We start from the raw sequence: 25,065 nt of genomic DNA on the forward strand, positions 1-25,065 counted from the left end.
AGTTATTATAATGGGGCTGTTTAAACACACACTGCACTGTATTTTGTCAAGTGTTAGCTGTTTATTTTTTTATATTTTTTTCAGGTTTGTGGAATTTTGTGAACAGGCACCTGAATTCCCAGTGTTTCCCAAGTGTTTGTGACTTCAAAGAAAAGCCCTGGTTTGTATATACGCAGGGCTGTGTGTGTGTCCTCGCTGATAATGGCGGACTCTGTAAGCGTCAACGTACAGTGTGGTTAGAGCTCCTTGAATCTTCAATCTTATTTGCTATGGAAAAAATCCCCATGACAGTGCAGTCGGAATTTGTCAGGAACATATAAAAAAAAGATGAGAAATACGCAAATGAGAGGCAAAAGTGGATTATAAACAAGAGAGAAATGAAAAAGAGGTTGCCTGCAGTCATGAAAGGAGGGATGGCTTATCTTATGCAGGAGGCCCCAGTGCTCATTGCTCCCAGAAGCAGGGTCAAGAATGCCATGCCAAACGAGTTTGCATTACCAATATGTCTGAGAGCAGTGTTTGCCAAACCCGTTATGGTCCAAACAGGCTTCTAGCTCCTAATATTCTGAAGGATTCCCTGGTTTGGCAGACTGGCCAGTTGCTCAACTCCAAATAAGGAGCCAGCTGTCCACACTGACTTTGGCTGTGGGCTCATGAACCCGGGGATAGAGATAGAAAGTTCTAGATACTTCTTTTTTGTATAAAGCAAAAAAATAACCAGGCAAACCTGGTCCTGAAGTGCCTGAGATGTTACTGGTTTTTAGATTCCATCAAAATCCTCAACTGCATAATTAGATTCGTTATTAGGCTTCCTGAGTGCAGGTGAATGTATGCGGTACTCCATGGATTTACTCCATTCGGGCTCTGAATATTCAGGCTCAGTTGCTTAATAATCCATCAAACAGAGATGGAACAAAAGCCAGAAGCACCTCTAGCTCGAGAGGTCCAGGGTTGCCTGCTGTAGATCATTATAAAAACCATTTGGAGACCTTTATGCCCATGGGTTGTTATTGAATTATACAAGCACCCTTTTGTTTTTATGACAACTAAACTTTAAAAAACTATGTGTAGTCAGAAAGTGTATACTTGTTTTATTAGTAGCATTGCATTTGGAAAGTCGGTTTTATTAGATTAATCTACAGTTCTTATCTTGGATAGGACTTGGAGATGTATATCAGAGGAATTCCTATGCTTGTGCAGCTGTTCTTCCTATGCAGGTGGCATTGCGATGAAAGGAAACTGTACTACAACTGGTGATTCCAAAATGGAAGAAAATGGGGAAAATAGCTATGCAAATGAATGAATAAATTAATTCATTAGTGGATGAATTGATTAACCAATTGATAGAAGGACTTTTAATTAGAGAAGATTCGTAAGAGATAAAAAAAGAGCATCTATTCAAATAAGAAATATAATGTCGATGTGACGGTAAAACCTTTAAAAATGAAACTGTGAAAAGCTGTTTTTTTCAATTCACCATGAAACGATGGTTTAGTGATGTGGGGTTCTGAACTGACTTTATTAGTTGAGTTATGAAAATATGACCATGCATATTGAGAATCTTATGCTTGTGGAAGAAAAGACAAAAAATGGCCTTTCATGAGAAGCACAGGCCAGCTACGCTTGTAATTTTGCCTGTAGTCTGGAATGCATCTTCCATTTCACTGCATCAGGTCTAATCTTCAACACCCAAGGGGACTCTAATTGTTCTCTGTGAGTTGGAAAGTTCTGCTTTGCAATAAAACCTCTGTGTGAGGAAAAAACCTTCCTACTACCAGTGGAAAAAGTTATCTTTTTCAGTATTTCAACCTCTGCACTTTTGTTCAGCTGACAGAACATAGCTTGAAATCACATCTACAATTCACTTTTTACATTCCTTTCAAAATATTCAAAAAAGTTGTTGAAATCCCAACTGAATCTTCTTTCACTGAATAGAATAATTGTCTTCATGATAATGTATGTGTTTGATACCCAGTCTTGTTGCCCTTATTGCGGTTTTAACAACCATACAGTGTGGTACCAGACACAGCGCTCTAATATTATCAAGGCATTGTATAACAATATTATTACTTCCTCCAATTTAGTTTATAACTCGTTTGAATTTGAAATTCAGTGTCTTATAGCTCAATTTCTGTGGAATTCTAGAATTTGTGTAAACTGTTTAGGTCACTTCCTACCTGTTTGCTAAGCCTCCATTTTGTGTCATCAATTTAACTGCTATAATATCAAGGGCATTTTTACTTTATCTTTACCTGTCCATAACTTCTCTCCCATAGCTTTACGATTCAAATTATAATGTGAAACAAAAATGTGGTTTTCACTGGCTGCTATTTATTTCACAAAGTATTTGAAATAGCATGTAATAACTGGCTCTGTGGTGTCAAAGAATGAGCTCTAAAGAATGATGAAGTCAAGGATGGAGTCTGACAAGTAAGGCTAAATTAAGGAGGTTGTACTTGCCTTCCATATTTGCTGTACTCATGGGCTATAGATTTGGCTGTAGCTGATACATTACCAGACCCACCAAATCCCACGATAATGTGTATCTGTATTATTCTGCAAGTTACCAAGAGATTGAATGCAGACAATTAATTAGTATCAAGCTGTTTCAGAATTATTTTTAACCGTCAACTGAAAAGTCAGAGTGCTTCTGAGCCATTGTACTTGTAAACAGAAATTGTAAAGAGCAGTGCAGTAGAATGTAATTATTTTGATCCCTCTCTCAGCCTTTTGCTGGATAAACATGTTTCAGAGACTGCTGCCTGATCAAATGAAAAGAGATCAGTTGGCATTGAGTTTTGCCAGAGCTGGGAAAGAAGGCCGTTTTCTGAACACTTCACATCGTTTGTCTGACAGTCATTCTTCTTTATGAGCTAAACAACCAGAGGGACACATGCTACTTTACAGCTGAACAGCTGAATCTTTGGATGGCTGCTATTGTTATGGAAGCCTTTAAGATTAAGCCAAAGGGCGGGGGGTGTGTTATTGTCAGTTGACAATGAACAGACTGACTGTTTCCTGTCCTTTTGCCCTCTGAAGCCAAATCTCCCATCAAGGCATCAAGGTTACTTGATGGCCTCCACTAAAATATTTGTTTTTATTTCACTTAAACATCTTAATAGCTGTCATTGACAATGGTCTGTGCTCAATTAACAACGGGCCTTAACTTTGACTTACAACTAAATCACTGTCTGCGTTTGGATTTCTTTATATGCATTTATTGATTTTGTATAATTTCATAGTACATTAAAAAAGCACTCACAAAGATGAATTGCATAGCATACAGTATGTCCTTTATCTATTATAGTCCATTCCAAGTCACTGTATTTTCTTTTAAGGTCTAAGTTATTTTCATTCTTAAGGCAGTTACCACTTGTTTAAAAACAGTTTAAGTACAGTAGGCCTTGTACAAATACAAAACCAAAAAAATACATTAAATGTTGCATAAATAATTGTTGTCCAATCACATATAATATCTAGCTCAGTTCCCGTACTCCACAGTTTGACGGGTTCAGAAATCACTCAATTTAATTCCCCAAACCACACCTGTGAAGAAATGTACAGAAATGCATTGATTATTGAGTCAAAGTTAAGGACAGGTGTTGACTAAATCCAGGCCATTACGCAGAGTTGTGAAGTTCTCCACCTATTTAAGTGCATTTACATTTATTATTTACATTGAGTACAGCAGAGGCCAGGTTGCCAGAGATTCTGAAGCTGCCCGACACTGAACTGCCGCCCAACGGAGTCTGCTGTTGAACGAGCCTAGAAATTGGCTTTCTGGCCTTCCCAATATCTCTGGGAAAACAAGCGCATTAACAAAAGAAATTGAAACGGGAGTCGAAAATGCAGGCAGAAGGAGAGCGGCCAGAAATGAGTGCGCGGCATGGGGAGTTTCTCCCAGTCTCAGCTGTGTAAGTTAATACTGCATTCCTTCTGAATGAGTCCTGAGAGAACCTCTGGGGAGGGGAGCTAAGGTCGGCAGGAATGAGGGTAAAAACAGAGCTGTACCAACCCGGCCTCTCCCTGGCTGTAATGCAGTTTGCCCTTGCACTCGCGTTACCTCTGCGGAAGATTTGCTCACTTTTAGGAGGGATTTTGTTTGGTTATGAAGCCTGTAATGCATGGATAACCTCCATACTGAAAGGACACTCCACCATCACACCGTGAGACAGATTCCTGTCTAAGATCTGACTGTTATTTTTGAGCATTTTTCTCGTTTATGTGTATTCATCTATATTTAATGGCACTGCCACAACATTGCATCAATCTGTGGGCTTGCCTGTCACTGTCTGTCTGTCTATCCATTGATTTATCCATTACTTCAGCAGTGACAACCCTACAGAGGACAGCATTTTAGGTTTGCAGAAAGTTTAGGCCAGTGGATTGTAGAGAATGGCTTTGAATTTGTGTTCTAATCTGCATTGGACCACCCCAAACTACAGCTTAATTGGCTTAATTATCTTGGCCTAGGCTGGCTCCTTCTGAAAAGAACAGTGGCCTGCATTCAATCAACATTTGTCCTTAAGTTTGTCTTACAAACAGTTAGAGACAAATGGGATTGAATCACTGCCAGAAGGTTACAACAGTAGTTGAATTCAAAACCTTGGTGCCAGCCTATTGGGCAGCTGAAGGGACAACTCCGTTATACATGTGCATACATCATCTGCTGCTTCTGGAGGTCTACTGTCGGACTCCTGTTATGTTCTTGCCCCCGGTGGTGGAATGCGGTTAGGACAGCAGGAACCCAACCCGGGTTATTATGCAGTCTGAGCACTCTTCTCTTTCCGCCATGGCTCCCTGACCCTCTTCAGATACTCTTTCTCTTTCTCATTCTTTACCTGCATTTCCTTTTGAATAATGGTCTGTGATAGGTTATCTGTCTAGTCGTGCCTTATTTTGTTACAATACAAATTGGTGGAGAGGGTAATATTACACTTCATGATTATAAATGGGGCCTCTTTGCTTTCTAAGTGATATTGCATTTTTGTATTGAGTGTAACAAGGATGTTCTCCAATACTGTACATTGTTGTGGATAAGACTGTCTGCCAGGTGATTGCAATGTAGTACAATAGAAGCCATAGACACAGACATATTTTTCATGTCACATCACTTAGCCTGCTGTCATCCATTTCATGGCCTCCGGTTGTAAAACTTGGGATGTGATTACATAACATCTTCATTGCTCCAAGGATGTTAAAACATGGAAACCATATTATCCATCACGACAACCAAAACCTGGTGGTGATGCCAAGCCAGGCAGCCACTTTCAAAAATGAGGTTTTACCAGTCCTGAAAAACTTTTTCTTTGTTTTAGCCTAAACAATGCCTTCCGTATAGCAGGAAATGTAGAAGAATCGTATGTTAAAAAAAGTTTTTAACTTACATGACCCTCTCAAAGGGCATCACTTCACACTTAACAGGAACCTGAACTTTCAAATTCTCCCAAAGCACAGAGCGGCAGAGATTTGAAATTTGCATATGTCTGAATCGGGGTGTTGGCAGTTTATGGTAGATATAGAATACAAATGGAGTTCTTCACAGGGAGTTTTTAAGAAGATGTTAAGGACAAATGCCACTAGTGCTCTGTTTGTGCGGTATTTCAGTTGATATGTGTGAAATAAATGCCAAAAATGATTAACTGTATAAGCATATGAAAGCCCGGACTCAAGGACATTACAAAAAAGGTGTGATGGTCAATTAATTTAGTGTCTCGCTTGAAGAACATAATTGACATATAAATACTGGCTGAACAAAGTTAAAGTTTTCTCCTTTGAATAGCTGCCCAGTCCTTCAGACTAAGGGAAACATAATGTATCCATGTCCAATAATAGCTTTTCACACCTAGAATGAGAGAATGTATTTTTGATTCTCGGTGAGTCGCAGGTCAATGACACGCAAAAACAATGAATATGATAAGATGTTTTTTTTTCTGTAGATAAAGAACGAAAGTACATTGCAAAAACACCATATGTGCGTTTTACGTGCACAGTATGCACACAGTTGAATTATTTCCGCTGTGCCTTAGGTTCCTCTGCTCTATGCGGCAGGCCTGCTGATAGGACTCTGCATTTCTGCGGCAGCCGTGGTGGCGATTTTGGGCGATGGAACGCGCCTCGTCTCTGTCTCCAGCGTCCCAGCAGCACTGGCATCTGCCGCACAGCGAGACAGGCTATCTTTTTTCGCCAGGCTCTGTTTCGGGCCTTGCGATGGCACAGTACAAATCGGCTGCCTCCACTTCACACAGGCCGAAACAGATGCTCGCCTGGAGCTCTCAGCGAACAGCCTCTAAAGCTGTCCTCTAAATGTGCAAATATTTTTTTCCAAAAAGTCTGGAATAATACTGTTGCCACTCGGTTGGTGATTTGGCTGTGGCAATGTCGTACTGGTCTTTGTTACTTGGGTGTTACTGTTACTTAGAACGTTACAAGCTGCACGTATAATCGTTTTTTTAATTTCATGTTTGTTTACTGTACGTGACATCACATTGTTTCCCTTTATGTCTTCTTTCTCCCTATTCCCCCTGCTGGACAGCAAGCAAGAAGAACAGAGGATCTGTAGGTAAGAGGATTTATGTAAACCCAGGGCACTGGGTACCAAACAATTTTTTTATTTTATTTGCTTTCATTCTCAATTTTATGAGATATGTTTTCCCCTCTCTTGGTAATCAGGTGTTTTATGCGGTGTGCTGTCTGTGCTTCAAGTAGAACTTTGCTTTAAAACCTTAGATTCCAAGAACGTTTCGATTTTTTTAAGAAGAAAAACACATTTCAGGTTCATCCTTATTTGTCTTTTCTGGGCTAAATTTGTTCTTTTCTTTTTTTCTTTTTTTTCCTTAGCCAATGCCCTTGAAAAAGCTATAGATAGATATTGTACACAGGATGTAATGTTTTTCTGGAAGATGTTATGTTTTCCCTTTTCTGTAAGTACTGGAGCGCTGTAGGTTCCTCCACTTCAGAATTGAAGTCATGACCATGAAGGCCTGTCTTCTACCCTTCTGATGTTCGCTGTGAATTCTTTGTTGTCAGCTTGTTGTAGATTAATTAATCGAGGCTGTCTCCATAGGTTCTGGCTTCCCGCAGCGTCACTGCGCCTTCCTCCTTTGGCTTGGTGCTTTAGGTATAAGTGCTTGCTTTGTAAAATATTGTCTGCTTAGCTGCTGGCACTTGTCCTGCGTCTGAAACGGCGAGTGCAGCAGTTGTGTCCTGCTGTCAGCGGAAGGCTGAGTGTGGGGCAGACAGTAGCGGACACGTTAAGCTCACCTTCTGTTTTTCCTCAGGTAGCTAATGAACACGTTTGGTTATGAAATAGGGACTTGCATCCACTGCATAACCCCCCCCCCCCATCCCTCTGGTGTTCTAACCTGGCAGAAAATACTACTGGAAATCTATGAGCGCAAACCTGGGGGACCGGCTCACCAACCGCAGTCCAAAAAGCCATGACCTGTCATTAGCAAAAATGCTGAACGACAAAGCTGGAATACACGGACCGCTTAGGCGAATTCACCCTCAGCAGAAATAATGAGACCGTAAAATTTGTAAGACCTGCTGAGGAAGAAGGCTTCTGGGTTAAAGGCTCCTGCACGACACATCCCGTCCGCGAAGAGAAGGCGCTGGCGGTGTCGGGCAGATCCCCGGTGGATAGGATTGAGTTACCAGCCTGTAAAGGCTCTGAGGAGCCGCCCAGACTGCAGGCGCAGATGATGAACTCTGCCAGTCTTGGGAGAGACGCCTCCCAGGCTGATCCCTTCTGACAACCCGTCCGCTGGAGGAGGCCCGCGGAACCGTCAGTCTGTCACCCGGAAGGCTGATTTCATCACAACCTATGCTTTCCCTCCTCTCCATCCTGTTTCCTGCCCTCACCGAAAACCTGGATCACCCCCCGAGGGCATTGCGGCCCCTGCAGCTCTTTTCGTGGCCTGTTCTTTCTCCCACACACCCCACCCACCTGGCACGAGGTTACGGAGCTGTCTCGCTCGTTTCAAAGCCACGGGAACTCTCTGCTCTTGCCCTCTCTCACCTCTCAATCTCCTCATTTGAATTCTGCGCTGTTTGCTTCTCTAGCCCATCCGGAATGTTCTTTGCTGTTTGCAGGCTCCCTGAGACCATGGGACGTTCCCTTTAGGATCTAGATTTTCTCTTTCTTGAGGAGTGAATTGATTGTGAGTGAATTGACAATTCATATGGATGGCACTCCAAGTCGTCCAATTTCTTCTTCCTTATTGCGGGCGCATCTCAGCTTATCTGAAGGACCGTTATCTTATGCTCAACCTTCCTTAGGCTGAGGTGCTGTATATTTCTTCCATACCCTCGCCACTTATGGACTTTTCCTTTAATCTCCTACAGGAGAGCTCACTCAGACCTATTCTACTGCAAGGAGCCAAGTGCTCTGTTTGAAAAATACTATATAAATAGATAACTTAAACCAACAATCAAAATAAAACATGAAAGATTATATACAGACAGGCAAATACATTGTCCAGATGGTGCTAATAGAAATTAAAATAATGTGTGATCGCTTATCTGTCCTTGTTAAAAGCCTTCTGAATTCTGAACCACTTGAAGCTGGGCTATAAATTGTCTGCTTAAACGAGTATCTCAAGAATTACAATAATCCAGTTGTGACGATACAAATGCTTGAATGATTTTTTCAGCATCCTTATATTATACAATTGATCTAATCTTAGATGTATTTCTTAAATGGTTAAAACTGAACTTGTTTATTTACATGCAGATCAAGAGAGAGATTATGCTCAAAGATGACACCAAGATATCTAGAGACAGATTTCACATTACATGCAAGATAGCCCAGGTTTGACTTAATTTCATCATCGACCTGTTTTCTCACTCTCTCTACTTATGCCACTAAACCCCTGCAGCTAATACAGAGCCCAGCCGCACTTGCCTACAGTATTCCCAAGTGTGCTCATACCACACCCCTCCTCACTGCCCTTCACTGGCTACCTGTTACATAAAAAAACATGGCACTAGCCTGCAGGGAAGTAAATGGAAAAGCTCCAACGTGCCTCCAGTCAATCTTCAGATGTTACACCATGACCTGATATCTCCATTCCACAACCTTGAGGCGAGTGGCTCTCCCCTCCCTGCATCACAATGCCAGTCTACTGGCCAACGAAACTTCCCAAAGTGGTCAAGGCAGCTGAGTCACTGGCTATGCTCTGATACAGACTGAAGACCCACCTGTTCAGACTCCATCTTGGTTCCTCTTCAGTCCCCGTCCTGTAGCAATCCCACCTTTTGTATTAATTGAGGTTATGGTGTTTCAGATGATATTTTATGGCTTTATTTTTCTCAGGGCTTATTATGGATGTTGTCTGCATGTATTTAAAGTGTGTACTTTGGTTTTTGGTAAGCTTACTTTACTAAAACTAATGCTTTAATGATGTTTTATTGCTGTTACTCAGGGCTATCATAGTAAATTACAATATAGGAGAAACATAAGTGCACTCAGGGCTGAATCAGCTGAATGCACTTATGTCCCTATATTGTAATTCACTATGGATAAAAACACCTGCAATTACTAAATGAATATGATACAATATAATTATAAGAGGCAAGAACACTTCTTACAGCTGTAGTGGCATGTTCCCAGCATAGTAAACACCAGGTTGTGTGTCAAATTTCAATAGCCTCCTCAACCCTCACCCCTCCTGGTAGATACTCACAGTGATGGGCACTGAGCCCAGCTCAACAAGAAAATGAACCTCCCAGAAAGCATTTCAGTTTGACATCCAACACCACAAGTTCAGAGTGTGGTGTCCTTAATTTATGATATGCATGCCAGGTCAATCAATGTAAGATAAACAAGAGCAGTCACCACACATGTGTCGTGTACACCATTTTAATTCTGCCATGCTGTGACATGTTTTGGCTTCTGGAAGCTGGTGGAAATGTGTTAAAACCTTGATGGGAAAATTATGTCCTCACATTCTGCCATCATTGTACAGGCCTAGCCAACATCCGTCTGGATTCAATCAGCCTCTTTCCTTAGGCTCACAATGAAATGCATGAAGGAATTCTCGTCTCTGCACTATTCTTGATCATTTGAATTTTCATACACGTGGACAGAGTTTCAATCGATGAGGAAAAAATCTTTGGAGTGCAAAATGTTTTCCATGTGCGTGTGCAAATAAAAATTGTCAAGGGGGAGCAAGGAGTAGTGTACAGACTTAGCCTGCCTTCTGTCTAGAATTTGTGCAAAAAAGCAATCTGTGGGTATTGCAAGCATGCACACAGTGAGCACTTTATATTAGGTAGTACACCACCTTGTCAATGTAATTAATCAGCCAATCATGTGGCAACAACTAATAGTCAAGTAGTTCAGACGTTTTTCAGACCAAATGTCAGAATGGGGAAGAAATGTGTTCTGAGTGACTTTGACCCTGGAATGATTATTGGTTCCAGACAGGGTGGTTTGAGTATCTCAGAAACTTCTGATCTCCTGGGATTAACCCACACAACATGGAAGAGTCTAGAGTTTGCAGAGAATGGTGCAAAAAACAAAAAACATCCAGTGAGCAGCGTTCTGTGGGTAAAAATGCCTTGTTTGTTGCCAGACTGGTCAAAGCTGACATGAAGGTGACAGTAATACAAAAAATCTCTAAGTGGATAGGCTACAGCAGCAGAAGACTAATACATCAAAAGTCTAATAAATACCTAATAAAGTGCTCACTGAGTGTATATGTAGTCCCACCGCAGGCCTATTGGTTTTTTTCTCACTTTATTTTTTTCGGTCAGGACTTTACCGACAGAGTTTGAGAACAGTTGTGTTTATCCCAGCTGTATGCGTTTTTAGCTATGTCTGAACAACTTTGGTGGGATTTTTTAAGAAATCATCAGACAGCCTCGACATTTCTCCAGAGACACTGCATTCACGCACACTCAAAATGAGGGCACCCAGATACAACCTGTAAAGCAATGATTGTATTGCGGGGTGCCTGAAGCTTGCTCATTGATATTCATTCCATCAGTAATTTGTTTTTTGCGACTAAAACTCTTTTTGCGATTTGAAATGTGCTTCAGGGCGACTTAAGAAAATGTACAGGGAATGGCCTGTCTGGCCCGATTATGTGGGGAAGGTAGTGTAGCCACTTTGCTTGGGGATTGAGTTTCATCCCTGTAGAATGAGGTGCAGCATAGAGAATTTGGTTATGCAAAAAGAAATCATATTACAACACTTGATGACATAAGAAAAACCGGTTTACGTCCGCTTACTCCCTGCGTTCCAGTGATAGTGAAGTTTTCTTAGGATCACTTGCTGATTTTTCTTAGAATTTGGGTATCTTTTTTTGAAAGTGCGATTCATGTTGTTTAAGGGCAAAACAAATAAAGGTAACAAGGCAGAAATGTCCGAGATGAACTACGCACGGAGGCGCTGGAGCAGAAATCCTCTGTTAAAGCGTGCGCATGCACAACTGCTCCAAAAAAATCCCAACCCAGTTCCGCTACAGTACACCGCATTGATCCGCTACCAAACAGTTTACGATCTTACCTCCCTTACTCTCCAAAGCAGGACCGCTGCCAAGTAATCTATTCATAATTTAGTTTGCCTGCAGTTCTCAAAGATTCCCTCCATCTTTGGAGAAAAGGACACTGAAGAGGTCAGCGGTTAATGAAGTATGGCTAAAAACAGGCTGCGATCTCAAAGCAGATTGCCGCATGCTTCATTAACAATTCATGCCCAGGAACGTAGCCATGTATTCATGGGAGATTGGGCCGAACTGTCTGAGTTTAAATACGCTCTCCAACTCAGTGATGTGGGCCCTATTCTGTTTGCCCTTTTGTAAATTGTTGGTTTAACTGGAATAAGCAGCTCCAACTTTGGTGTTGCCTGCCAACCTGTAATTTGGCGGATCACTGGCGTTCCCAGTACGTGTGTTCTGTCGCTGATTGTCCTTGTGTGCCCTGTAAGTAAACATATGCATGTTTCCTGTAATTGATTAATTCCTGTAAACTCATTAGCGTGTCAGCATGTGGCCTAATGTGTGCGTCTGCATCTCAGCTGGGGAGCTCTGCGGCGCGTTTTTGGGACGGTTCCAGGAGCTGCCCCCACCAAGAGGCCCGGTTTTTACAAACAATGCGTTTTCACGTAAAACTAGTGAAACGCACATGTAGCTCCTCACTTCTGAGCTCTGCCCACAGACTCGGAGCAGAAGTAAATCGTCTTCTCATGCATGTAGCGTGACTCGTGAGTACGAGTGCAGAGTTTCCTGATGATTGCCCCCTTTGGAGCTTGCTCTCTGACCCTTGCTGACCCTTGACACCCCCACCCCCCTCTCCCTAACTCTCTCTTCCTCTCCCTCTGCACATTATTGTCTCACCATCTTCTCTCTCTCTCTCTCTCTCTCTCCCTCTCCCTCTCTCTGTCTCTCTGTCTCTCTCCCTCTCTCTCTCCCTCTCTCCCCCTCTCTCTCTCCCTCCCTCTTTCTCTCTCCCTCTCTCCCTCTCCCTCTCCCTCTCTCTCTCTCTCGGGCAGATTCGGATGCTCCCGCAGACCCTGTGGCACCAGCGATTGTGATTCCACCCAGGAACACCACGGTGACGGCCGGGGCCAGCGAGGCCACGCTGGAGTGCGTGGCTAACGCAAGGTCAGATCCAACCTCCTTCACCCCCATCCACCTCCACCAGTGCCCTTTGGAAGCTTCTAGACCATCCTGTTAGTGTGGCACATCAAAGCTCATTTTAATGGGCCCTGCCACATGCCAGAATCTCACTGCCCTTCCAAACGTGGACATTGAAAGTAAACAGCCTAGCAGGCATGAGATACCAGACTCGTGACAGACTGAAAGAACATTGAATGCAATTTTTGAAAAGTTCATTTTTTATTATTTCTTTCATATTAGTTTTAATGTACTATTCATGGAATAAGTGTTGTCTTCGTTTCATGAACCTTTGTCAAAAGCCTTCAGCTTTTGGGTTGAGATAAGAGTTCTTCTACAATTAATTGATTTTGCAACTGCCTTTCTACTCTGGTGACTGCATTCACATTTTTTGAAACAAATTGAAAATAAGTTAAATTAATTTTCAGCTTGAAAACATTCAATTTTGCCATAGATTACTCATCTGTCAATTAAGCCTTCGAGTTTCGGAATTTGTATTAAATTATTTGCCCCTGAACATATTTTAACAAATAACATGGCACCTCCTCTTCGCTTCTTCAGGCCGGTGGAGAAACTGAAACTGTCCTGGAAGCGAAATGGTGTGGAGCTGACGAGTGGAGTGGGCATGTTCGGAAGGAGGCTGAGCATCGTCAACCCAACCTCCGCCAGTGTGGGAGCATATGTGTGCGAGGCATCCCTGTCAGACACCGACGCCAAGACGGTAGAGGCCAAGGCTTTCCTCTCATTCACAGGTAGGCCTCTGTCACATTTACATTTACATTTTACATTTTAGTCATTTGGCGGACGTCAAAGCATCAAATCCATAACTAGTAAAATACACACAAAGTGCTGTTCTAAACAAAAATACAGTCATCGTAAGTCCAAATTTATATCGGAAAGAGGGATATCGGAGGGGGTGTAACGTTAGCAGTCGGCCCTAATACGGCCCAGTAGACGACAAGGGGCGCCCATTTTACACATGGCCCACAGTTTCTGTTCTGTTGCCACTCTGTCACGAAGGTAGCACCTCAAGCTGATGGTCTCAGTCATCGCTACTAATGATGTACTATGTTGACCATTACTGTACTGTATTCTGTTTGCCTGGTCTGGCATAGTAGTTTTGCATAATTTGCGCTTGTCACTGTCAGCCGGCCAGCATTTGGCCAAACAGCAATATAAAATGGGAAATGTTAATGGTTCTCTACTGTGCGTCTTGGGTGCAGATTTACAAAATAAGATCCGCAAAAAAGGAATGCTGGATCACATAATTTTCTGGAAAAAAAACTGATTTTAAAATTGCTGTCCTACATCTCAAGAAATGACAGCACAAATGTAGTTTTTTGCATCATCTTTGTCTTGTTTTTAGACTCAAACCTGGCTCTAATATGTCAGTCCCAGTACACTGTGTACTCATAGACTCTGAATAGAAAATGAGCCTGTTATCTTCAGAACAAAGTCATGCACTTCATTATATACTTTCCCTGATTGGCCCATAATTACCTTTCTACAAACTGTGATTATTTTCGTATTTTATGTATGACCTACCTGGTTTTTATTGACAGTCTTTCTGCGTGTAGCACTTGTTCTGCAATTATTCTTTTTGTATATTCCTTGCTAAACAGAATATCCACAATAGTCTCTGCGGAAGCCTCGTATTCATATGCCAGTCCTTGGTGCTGATGGGTTGCGTTTTTGGGTAAATTAAATACTTAGCCATGCAAAGCACTTTCCATTTGCCAAATCAGGCTCTGTCAGTGCACATCCTCTTCATGGGAGAAAGGCTCTGCATTTCTTCTCCGCGGAACACGTCACACACATTCCCAGTTTTCCAACCGTCAGACGGCAGCAGTCAGATAACCCCTATGTCCTTTGCGCTTATTGCTCTGCCATTTCACTGAGGGAAAAGCACTCCGCTTTTTTCCGTGCAATTTTATTTCATTGGTTATAGTTCCATCAGAATAATATATAGCCCCTCAGAACTAAACATGTTGAATATTTATAACTCTTCGATATTCATTAGAAAGGTGCTGTTCATTTATAGGCCACTGTGACAGTTGTGCCTTGTGTTATTAGAGGGAGGGGAAAGTCCCATAAATATGTATAAAGGAGAAAGAGCGCAATATGAAGAATCAATTGTATTGCACGTCTCAGGTTGAAGCAAATTCAAAAGATGAATGTGAGCCATCAGCAGCTTATATGCAGCATTATGAGGAAGTCGGGGGATGCTGCAGGTTGGCTATATTGTTATCAACAGTAAATTCTCGATCTCAATATATGTATTTATTCACCCACTTATATATAGAATAAGTACGCTTTCGCTTTCGCCCTCGGAGAGACGTGACACAGTGCTTATTCGCTCCTCGTCATTCTTCTGAGCTCAGCTCCTGACATTACGGTCCATTTCTCGGGACTGCTTTCCGCAAAAGATTTAGCTTCGTTTGTGGCAGAAGAAAAGCGCAAAAAAAAAGTTCTTGCCATGGGAAAAATAACCAGAACCATCTCAGAAGTTTGGAGATACCTGAAAATATGCTCCGATGAAATTGTAGCCAATTTAGTGGGAGCCCTAGTTTGCCTAGTTTAAGCTGCTCTCATAGGCCGTCTTAGCGTGGCCAGAGCTGTAGTAACCAGTGGCCTTTGCTTCTTGTGACAGAGCCACCGTACTTCACCAGCGAGCCCCAGAGGAAGACCATGGGAGAGGTGGAGAGGACCGTGGACATCCAATGTCAGGCCAGAGGTGAGTAGTCTGTCAGAGCACGCTCCCACACTGAGGTCCAGTCGTAGCACTTTGCACTTCAGGTTCCATCATTGCATTGTACACTCACTGAGCACTTTATTAGGTAGACATGTACACCAGCTTGTTAATGCAAATATTTAATTATTATAAAAGTATGTAGACATGGTCTAGAGGTTCAGCTGACCAAGTGTCAGAATGGAGAAGAAATGTGATCTAAGTGACTTTGACCGCGGAATGATTGTTGGTGCTAGACAGGTTGGTTTGAATATCTCAGAAACTCCTGAGATGTTTATGCACAACAGTCTCTAGAGTTTGCAGAGAATTGTGCAAAAAAGCAAAAAACATCTAATAAGCAGCAGTTCTGCAGGCAAAAAGCCTTGTTAATGAGAGAGGTCAGTGGAGAAGGGCCAGACTAGTCAAAGCTAACAGGAAAGTGACAGTAACGTAAATAACCACACATCACCACAGTGGTATGTAGAAGAGCATCTCTGAACACGCAATGCGTCAAACCTCATTAAATGATAGGCTACAGCAGCAGAAGATCAAATAAGTACAAAAATAAGTAATAAATACCTAATAAAGTGCTCACTGGGTGTATATCAACCTTGTGGTCTCTGTTCCCCGCGGCACCTTACTGTACTTTCAGTTTGGCATTTTAAGGGGTATTGTAAGCCATTCGTTCAGACAGGCTGTAGTAAAGCAGTTTGTAGTTTGAGTCAAGGGAATAGCGTAGATTTATTTTTTATCATTATTTTTTATTTTCTTTCTCCAGGATGAGCATTAACAGCTAGGCCACCAAAGCCAAGATTTAATTTAACAGCAAAGTGCTTCGTTCAAAACCGAGTAATACAGTACGTGTAAACAAGTTATGCTTTTTTGGGTGTTTTTATTTTTTCTTTTTTCTTTGCTTTCATAAACAACTTTTTTCTGCAACTGATAATGCTGTGAAAAGCCAACATTGCAGCCTGTCGAATATTGTGTATGCAACAAGTAACAACTATTTACTATTACAGTCACACAAAGAATATGCCTGTAATTTTAGGTCTACAGGTACCTGCATATTCGTGCATACCGTATGTCTAATACATCAACAAATGTCTGTATTTAAAGAGTTATTTTGTGACAATCTCTTTTACTATTAATTCTTACCCACATGTTGCAGTATTAAGATTTGATGTTCTGTTAAAGGTTTTTTTTTTTGTTAAGGTTGGAGCACAGCCACAGTCTTGGATAGCGGCCAAAACAGATACTGCTGGAGTTCTCTTAAACACTTCTAATAACAGGGGCGAGTTTTGTCAGCTCTGCGGTGGAATAAGACTAATGATGCTCTTCATCGGAGTCTCAAATCTAGCTCAACGGTGATTTCACAGAAAGAAAAATAGCTTGAACATCCGGGTGCGGTGGACCGAGAGAACTAAAACCACAAACTCGGCTCCGAGATTCTCAAGAGTTTTAAAATGGACCCAGTCCATTGCTTTCTTTATGAACTGCTACCAGCAAATCCCCCGTATTGCTTTACTCATTACATTTGATCTTCCCTTTGGAGAAAAAGATTAAAATGCCCCTTTCTTCATTCTATGACTTTAAGTCTTAAATGACTTGTGATCAGGGGACACATTCAGACACATATGAAGAGCTTATTATTCATACAGTGTTCGGCTTGAGAAATCTCGGTACAGTATGTTGAAGGATTGAGTTTTTGATTGCTTTGTATGGAGGGGTTCTTGACGGGTAGCCTGCTTTAACCAGCAGTGAGCTTTGGGGAATTCAGAAAGAATGAGTTTGAATAATGAAACCCTGTTGCCATCTTGTAAGGGTATCACAGGGAGTGCTGTTTTTCTGTCTCACGTCTAGTGGTGGAAATCCTAAATACTTGGCTTTTCTGTCTACCGTGGTTCACTGCTTTCACGGGGCGTTACCTCATCATTGTGTTTTGGGAACAACAGGGCTCACTTCCTACAGACTTGTTCTGATCACATCGCATTGCATCTTTGATGCTGCAGTGCACTCTGATCTGCTCACTCTATTCTTTTCAGACTGATCTGCATATGGATGATATGGCTAGAGCGGGCGTATGCGCTCTTTGAACGCAGAAGGGTTTCATTAATGAGAGTGGAGAACTTGCTTGGAGTGCTGGAGCAAGCCATTGCTATTAAACAATCAAGTGGCTGCACATTCACACTGGTGTAATGGGCATAGTTTTTTCATGTGAAAATGTTCGTGGAAAATAACTGGTGACTTGACCTCACTCCGAAAATAAAATCAGTTTTAAATAATGTATGCCGTTTACTCTCTCCCCAAATCCATCCGTGACTCTTCCTCTCTATCCATTTTCAAAAAATCCCTCAAAACTCACCTTAAAGCTGCTTTTAATGTTTGATTTAATGACTCTGTTTATTCTTTAATCGTACTTATTTGTGCCATTTCATTGTATTTTAATCATTGTATCACTTTCATGTAAAGCGTCTTTGATTACCCTTAAAAGCGCTCTATAAATAAAATATATTATTATTATTATGATTATGATTATGACGATGATGATTATTATTTCTCTTTTTTTTTTTTTTTAAATGTGGCCCCCCATGTCAGTGTGGGGCTGACCAATTCCCACCCGTATTTAGAATAGCCCAATGATTGTTTGTAGCCGTAGTTCTTGCAGGTTTGGGAAAGGGTAAACATCCGCAGTTCTCCTCTCATCCTCCTCCGAATCCCTAGCCTGGTTCCTTTCTCACCACGGCTCTCATTGAACGCATTCGGCGGAAGACCTTTTTATATTCAGCTTTGGCTGAATTCAGCCCGCAAGCTCCCGGTCGACCAGCAGGGGTCGCTTGAGAGCGGTGAAACGTCAACCTCGAATCAACTGTACCCTGCGCGACACACTTTCTAAGTGCTACCGAGCACGGTCTGAATCTGTTCCGAGACTGTGGGGCTCACCCGAGCGCCACAGCATTGTGCCTGCACCAAACCAGCCACTCAGTCCACCTTTTACCCTTTTTAATTAGTATGTTTTTGTTTACCGAGTCACACTGTGCCATGATTACAGAGGCTTTACACACAACAGGAAATACTATGAACGTATTGTGACTGCATAGCGTACCGTAACCTACATTTACACAGTCCTAGAGAGGACTTTATCTGTGTCAAGCCCTACTTTTCTATATACAAAGCACTAATTTATTTCATTGAAACAGCCTATATTTGAGCTCAGAAAACAAAAAAAAAGGACTAGAAAGAGACAAGATCCTTGTGAGGATAACTACAGTCTGAGAGACACAGCTCAGCGTGAGTCCTACTTTACAAATTGCCGGTGGCAGGGCAGCAACCAGCTGAGGTTCAAGGATGTGTGGGAATTTGAGAGAAAAGGTGGAATCTTTTTGGCGAGACGAAGGGGGGAGACGGAGGTGCCAGACAAATACGGTCCATCACTGTCAAGTGCCGTCTCTCACCTTTTCCAACCTAGGCCCAAGTTTGGGGGGAGGGGAGGGGGGGGGGGTATATAGAAACTTCCAGAATACTGATGTGTTTCCCCAGACATGAAAGTCTCTGGATGGTCAAAGCCCTGTCTGAGAAAATAAAAAGCGACGGCATGAAAGAGATTGAGAGAGGTGGAAATGGATTCTTTTCCCCCCTTAAGCCACACTGGCATTGATTTTTCAAACTTTTTGTGTCTTTGCGTTTTTGTTGTTGGTCCTTGTTTGCATTCCCCCCCTCCCCTTCCCCCACCTCGACCAACCTCTTCCTGCCGCTCTGGTTCCCTTGTGAAGAGTTTAAGTTTTGGGGATTTCTTGTGTAAATATTAGTTATTAATATAGGAATGCCTGTTATGTCTTTTGCTGTGTGACAGACTGACACACCTGAAATGAAATACAGTTCCATCTCCTCCTCCTCTCCACATGTTACCTCATCTACATAACGTAACATAACATAAAATAACATAACATAATGTAGGGGTCCTCGCACGGGACTCCAAATTATGTAGGGTCCTCGCACGGGCCGCCAAATAACGCAGGGATTTTACTCTCTACGAAACCGGGGCGCCAGTTAAACGTTGTGTAGCAGTATAACTGAAAAAAGTAATCAGTCTCATAAAATTACTATTATCAGAAATATCTAACCACAAATTTAGTATTTTAATTAATAATTAAAATAACCAATATTAATGATTAAACATACCGATAACCTGAAGGTTGGAAGTTCTTCGAAAGACTGCTTTAACTCGGCTCTCATGTCTATGTGATTCCAAAACGGACACCGGGGTTTAATAAAATATATTTATTAAACAAACGTAAAACACAGAACAGATAAACTAACGGGAAGTTAGTAAGGAAATTTAGTTGGGTATGTGTGTGTGCATGTGTGTGGCGTGCGCAAGCGCCCGTGTCGCTTGAACAAAGGAAAGGTAAAAGTGGGAGTAGCTAGCTTGGGTAAGCTAGAGTTCTGGGTGTGTTAGTTATTGTTAGCTGTGAGAAGACTACTTGCGTAGTTTACTCTATATATGCGCAAAAGACGGCGAATCAATTCACGTACATATATAGCTAACAAAATACATTCCAATGATAAGACGGCAAATATGGAAACAGATTCAGAAAAACAGTTAAGACTAAACTAAACACTGGCTATGCCTGAATGTTTGTTCTCTTACTGAGTCCATACGCATTGGATCCAAAAGACGTGCTGTCCTTGTAGGAGCCGCGATGGTGCTGTGAATGTGTGTCCTGGAGAGATGCGCAGGCTGGGGCGTCTTAGCCGCGCGTTGTCGTCTGGTCCGCTCGGTTGCTGGAAGGATGTTCGTTGGTCCCTTTTCCAGGTGGAAAAGTTTGTTGCTGTTGTTCTTTGGTGAGCTTTGCAGGGGTAAACTGATGTAGCGTTCCGCGTACACCAGTTTCCACTCGCTATAGGCCACGAAGTTACCGCGAGGTAACTGGGTGTGTCCGTAGGCCTGGTAGTGCGCTGTGCAGCATTCAGCCTCTGTCCGAGTCTCGGAGCAGATGAGCTGAAGCGAATGGCCACAAAGGGTGCGTCGAAGAGAAGAAAAAGAAAAGGCAGAAGAAGCAGAAAAAGCATAAGAGAGATCCCAAGAACGTGTCTTGCTCTTATACGGGACCGTTTATTGCTCCCGCCATTACGGGATTGGCTGAACCAAGTTAGACGTCATTCGTGGTGGACGTCGCGGAATTTTCCTGTGGGAATGTGGAAGTTGTAGTCCCTACAATAACATAACATAACGTAAGGTAATGGCGCAAACAGGCCATTCAGCCCAGCAGATTAGATTCAGCCTACCGCTAAGTGTACCTACTGCTTACTTTGCCTAAAAAGCTGCAAATCTGTCTGGTTGCCATGATTTACAGGAGTCCCCACGCCCAGACTGGAGTGGTACAAGGACTCGGTGCCGCTCCACAGGTTGAACAACCCCCGCTACAGGGTAATGTCCAGCCTGGGCCTGCAGATACGGAGGGTGCAGCCCAGCGACGCCGGAATCTTCCAGTGCTTCGCTAGGAACTCGGCTGGAGAAATCCAAGCGCACACTTACCTGGATGTCACAAGTATGTTTCCTTCAAACAATGACCGAAAAAGGCCTGAATTCAGCCATCTTGAAAACTGACTTGCCAAACCTGGAATCGTGAGATAAAAAAAATACAAAATAATTTGCACTTGAAATTAATTAGAAGTTGCCCTTTTTAACCACAGTTTGGCAAGTTCACTGAACACTGCAATTAGTATGGTATAAAAATTGGGTTTTTAATGAAAGAAATTAACACATCATCAGGACAAATGATGATTGAAAGTAGGCCTACGTCCTAATGAAGATGAAGCTTTTCATGTATTTTTGTACATGCATGTTGTGCTCGCATACAGCTTAAACAACCATGATGGAAACATATACTAATTGTACATTACTACATTCATAAATATAATGAATGTGCTGCTATTACAATGCCTAACCATTATCTATTAGAGTTACGCTATGTCAGAATTCACATTATTTGAAGAGATATTACACACATCAGACATATATACATATCAGACATATCATATATATCATATATATTATGCAGACATAATTTACACATGTAGCACAATCACCCTGTGTTAATTTGTTGCAGAAATTTTGATCAAAGTTGCAGGGATATTGTATATATGGAGTTTAAATTCATTGGCCGTCTGAGTGAAACAGCCTTGAGTAGCTCTCACCCTTGTGCCTGTGAAAAATATAGTAAATGAGTGTTAATATAAATTAAATAAGTCATTAATAATTTCATTGTAAATCTAAATGTGGTCTATATGTTTCAAATAGATAATTTCTACCTGCGTGTCATTTGAAAGCATCGTAGAACATATTGAAAGACATTATCTTGTGAAGTATTACCAAAGCTTCCACTGGCTGTCATTTCTTTGCATGTTGTTTTCTACTTTTCCCTGTGCACTAACCTAACCTCTGTTAAAACATATTCTGGATAATCACGTTGCCATTAGCCACAGTGCAAATGGACCGGTAATTGGCTTTATTTCTTGAGTACGTGAAATTATCTTGCCTGCCACGGATTTGGCAATTTCACAGGACTGCTCAGCTCCATCACCCTCGAGAAGCCTGCTCTACATCTGGACGCTAATACTAATACTCAACCAAACATAGGCTTCTTCCCCATTCACCTCGCCTGCAGAGCTGTTTTTACCATTAAGATTTCCAAACAGAGCAATTTCTGATATTTTTTAACGCAATCATGGGCCCCCGAAGACATGATGAAAGCATGGCTTTTTGTTCTTCATCTCTGGAATCGAGGCGTTTTGTAGTTTGGGCTCCTCAAACGTCAAGAGTCAGGGTTCAGCTTTTTCTGGTTCTCCGCAGGCATGACCCCCATCTTCACCCGGGCTCCCTCTGACATCACAGTGACCGACGGCGCCGTGGCGACCTTTGCGTGCGAGGTCTCGGGGGCGCCCAAACCTGCCATCACCTGGAGGAGAGGTATTGTATGAAAATTGTAATCCATATGACTGTTGAGATGTTATGTGAATAAAGTCTCTTTGTATATAACTTTTAATCTGATCTGCAGTCTATAAATTACAAGGGAAAAAACATGATCGTCACCCCTTTCTATTTGGCTATCGTGAAAAATGAAATGCTCATTCAGCGGAGGGAGACGAAAGTACCCAGCCAGTCAGAGTTCGTGAAGTTTGAACACCTGCTATTTTTCAAACATAACACTTAAATCTCTCGAATGCAGCCACCATCCTGAGCAGATTGTGCCTTTTCAGCCAATTAATTGGTTGTACTCTCGCATGTGTTTACTCAAGGATCGAATGCATTAGCAGTCTGGCCTGCCCTTCAGGTCAGCTCTAGAGTAGAATGCTTTCCTTTTTAATAATGCATCCTTCCCCAGTTTTCAGCGCATAGCAGCTGCCCTCTTCTCTGTCGATGCTGGACATTGGTGCTTAAAAACGATGCCATACACTTAGCTTTACAAAAAAAGCATTATAACATAATCTTTCAGCTAATGGCCAATTATGGCGATAATCCCTCGCAATAACGCCGCAGATCTGTCATTATCTCAAAAGTACTATATTTGCTTTTTTCATTCAAGTGATTGCCATAGCATTCCCAATTATGAAAGCGCATTATCGAAACGCATAATAGAGCATGCTCTAACAAGTCAAGCACTGATGATTGCTTTTTCAGTAGGATTCCCCACGGGGAGATCATTCAGAGCTGGTAATAAACTCATTCAGAGCTGAACAAGCAGACTAGATGATGCTGTATTACCAGCAGATGCACACAACGCTTTCAACGTGTGTCTTCCCGATCTTCCTGAGTGTGTGCTTGCCAGCGAGCGTGGGTGTGCACGTGTATGTACGTGTGTGTGTGTGTGCACCTGCATGTACGTGTGTGTGTGTGTCTGTGTGTGAGAGAGTGCGTATGATGTCACAATTATGTGTTTGCACGTGTGTGGTTATGTGTCTGCGTGTTCATGTATGTGTGTGTGTGTTTGTGTGTGTGTGTGTGAGAGAGAGTGCGTATGATGTCACAATTATGGGTTTGCACGTGTGTGGTTGCGTGTCTGCGTGTTCATGTGGGTGTGTGATAAAGAGAGTGTGTGTGCATGTCTGTGCATATGTTCTTGCGTGTGTGTGTGTGTTCACACGTGTTCGTCCTCAAGCATGTGAATATGTGCATGTACACAGCCATTGTCTCCTTTTACCTCAAAACTGTTAATTTGTCTCAACCTGTGTGTTCTGTTTGGTTAGCATGTTTACGTGCTTCAGACTTCTTTGCCTTAATGTTGTAGCATCATGCGTTAGCTACACATGTCCAGCAATCTTTTCTACTCTGCGGGTGGGTTTACTCTTTATTCTGTGAATCCCCAGCCACAGCCTGTTAATGACGCAAAGGCATGCTAAGCAGACATTCTCCACCCTCTATAGCACTTGTGAAAATGCACCCAAATTCAAAACTTTCTTTGACTGCCTTTGTTGTTCTCGTTAAAGAATGAGATTCCCTATTCAGGTTAAAAGCGGTCTTTGTTACGATTGAATTGATTTGACAAAATTGAACCTCCTTATCAGTTAAGTGTTCGAACGGGACAGGAAAGGTAGAAATGATACCGTGTGACGCTTTGAAAGACAATGACCTGCCTGTGGCAGCGCATTATCTGTCTGATTGGCATGCGCGCTAACCAAGCACAGAAAGCAACGCAGGTCAAGAAAGGTTTCACGGTAAAGTGAAGTCATCCAATCCCAGCTCACGGGGCATCTCTGTTGAGGGCGGTTCATTGCGTGTGTGTGTATGTGCTAGTACTCGGGCCTTTGAATTATGCATTTCTGTCATTTGTGGCTAAAGGGCTTTTGTGTATGTTTGTCTGCCTGTGTGTGCCTGTGTGTGCGTGTGTGTGTGATATGTTTTTATGAGCGTACGTATACGAATATGTGACTTTTTGGCAGGCACTCAGATTTTGGCCAGCGGCTCTGTCCAGATCGAGCGCTTCACCCTCTTGGAGTCCGGAGGGCTGCAGGTGGCACCCGTCTCCCTCCACGACACTGGGAGCTACACCTGCTACGCCAGCAACTCCCAGGGAGCCCTGAATGCCACCTCCGCTCTGACCGTGTGGAGTAAGCCCCCTCTCAAAACCCCAGTTACCCACAGAGACTACATTTCCCAGCTACCAGCAGAGACTACATTTCCCAGATGGGAGCGTGAGGTTTCAGTTACCCCATAATGGGTGGAGCTGTAACCATCTGTCAATCATTTACTAGTCTGAACCAATCGAATTGTTTCTGTCTCCACAGCAAAGCACTATGATGGGTTTGAATGTGTTTCCGTGGTAGCATGCCATAAACCTGCCTATTTTTGGTTTCTTGAATCATTTTTCTCCCATTGCTAATCTCAATCTTGAACCATCAGACAGAATGGAAGGGGGTCTATGATAATTCCTTCCATAAACTGGAGACTCAAAGCTTGTTTTTTATACAGTCACAGTCTCTCCAAAATGAATGATAATATTTGCATTTCGCACTAGCCTGTGAAGCCAATTCAGCCGCTCTGCGGTTTCTTTTGTTTTCTTTTGTAATTTTGCAGCCGTGGTCATAGTGGCCCAGAAGCTTAATAATTAATGTCTTTTTCCAGAATTTTAAATCATCTCTGTGAGAAATCTCAGTTTTTTCTTTCTTTTTTTCTTAATGTTTGGCAAGAAAAGGTTGTAGTAATATAATATCCTAGAA

General features: G+C 42.3%; 1 protein-coding gene across 1 annotated transcript in view; it reads left to right on the forward strand.

Annotated features, from left to right (window-relative positions):
• The window catches only part of sdk1a (sidekick cell adhesion molecule 1a), a 297,095-nt gene that overhangs the window by 186,258 nt on the left and 85,772 nt on the right, over positions 1-25,065 (forward strand). Inside the window, exons 6-12 of the mRNA XM_061223685.1 lie at positions 6,536-6,562; positions 12,497-12,608; positions 13,182-13,372; positions 15,271-15,354; positions 20,703-20,897; positions 22,202-22,318; positions 24,289-24,456. Of these exons, the coding sequence (XP_061079669.1) occupies positions 6,536-6,562; positions 12,497-12,608; positions 13,182-13,372; positions 15,271-15,354; positions 20,703-20,897; positions 22,202-22,318; positions 24,289-24,456 (894 nt within the window). The remainder of the gene's footprint in view (positions 1-6,535; positions 6,563-12,496; positions 12,609-13,181; positions 13,373-15,270; positions 15,355-20,702; positions 20,898-22,201; positions 22,319-24,288; positions 24,457-25,065) is intronic.

Source organism: Conger conger, chromosome 16 (genome assembly GCF_963514075.1).
Source record: "Conger conger chromosome 16, fConCon1.1, whole genome shotgun sequence".
Taxonomy (NCBI): Eukaryota; Metazoa; Chordata; class Actinopteri; order Anguilliformes; family Congridae; genus Conger; species Conger conger.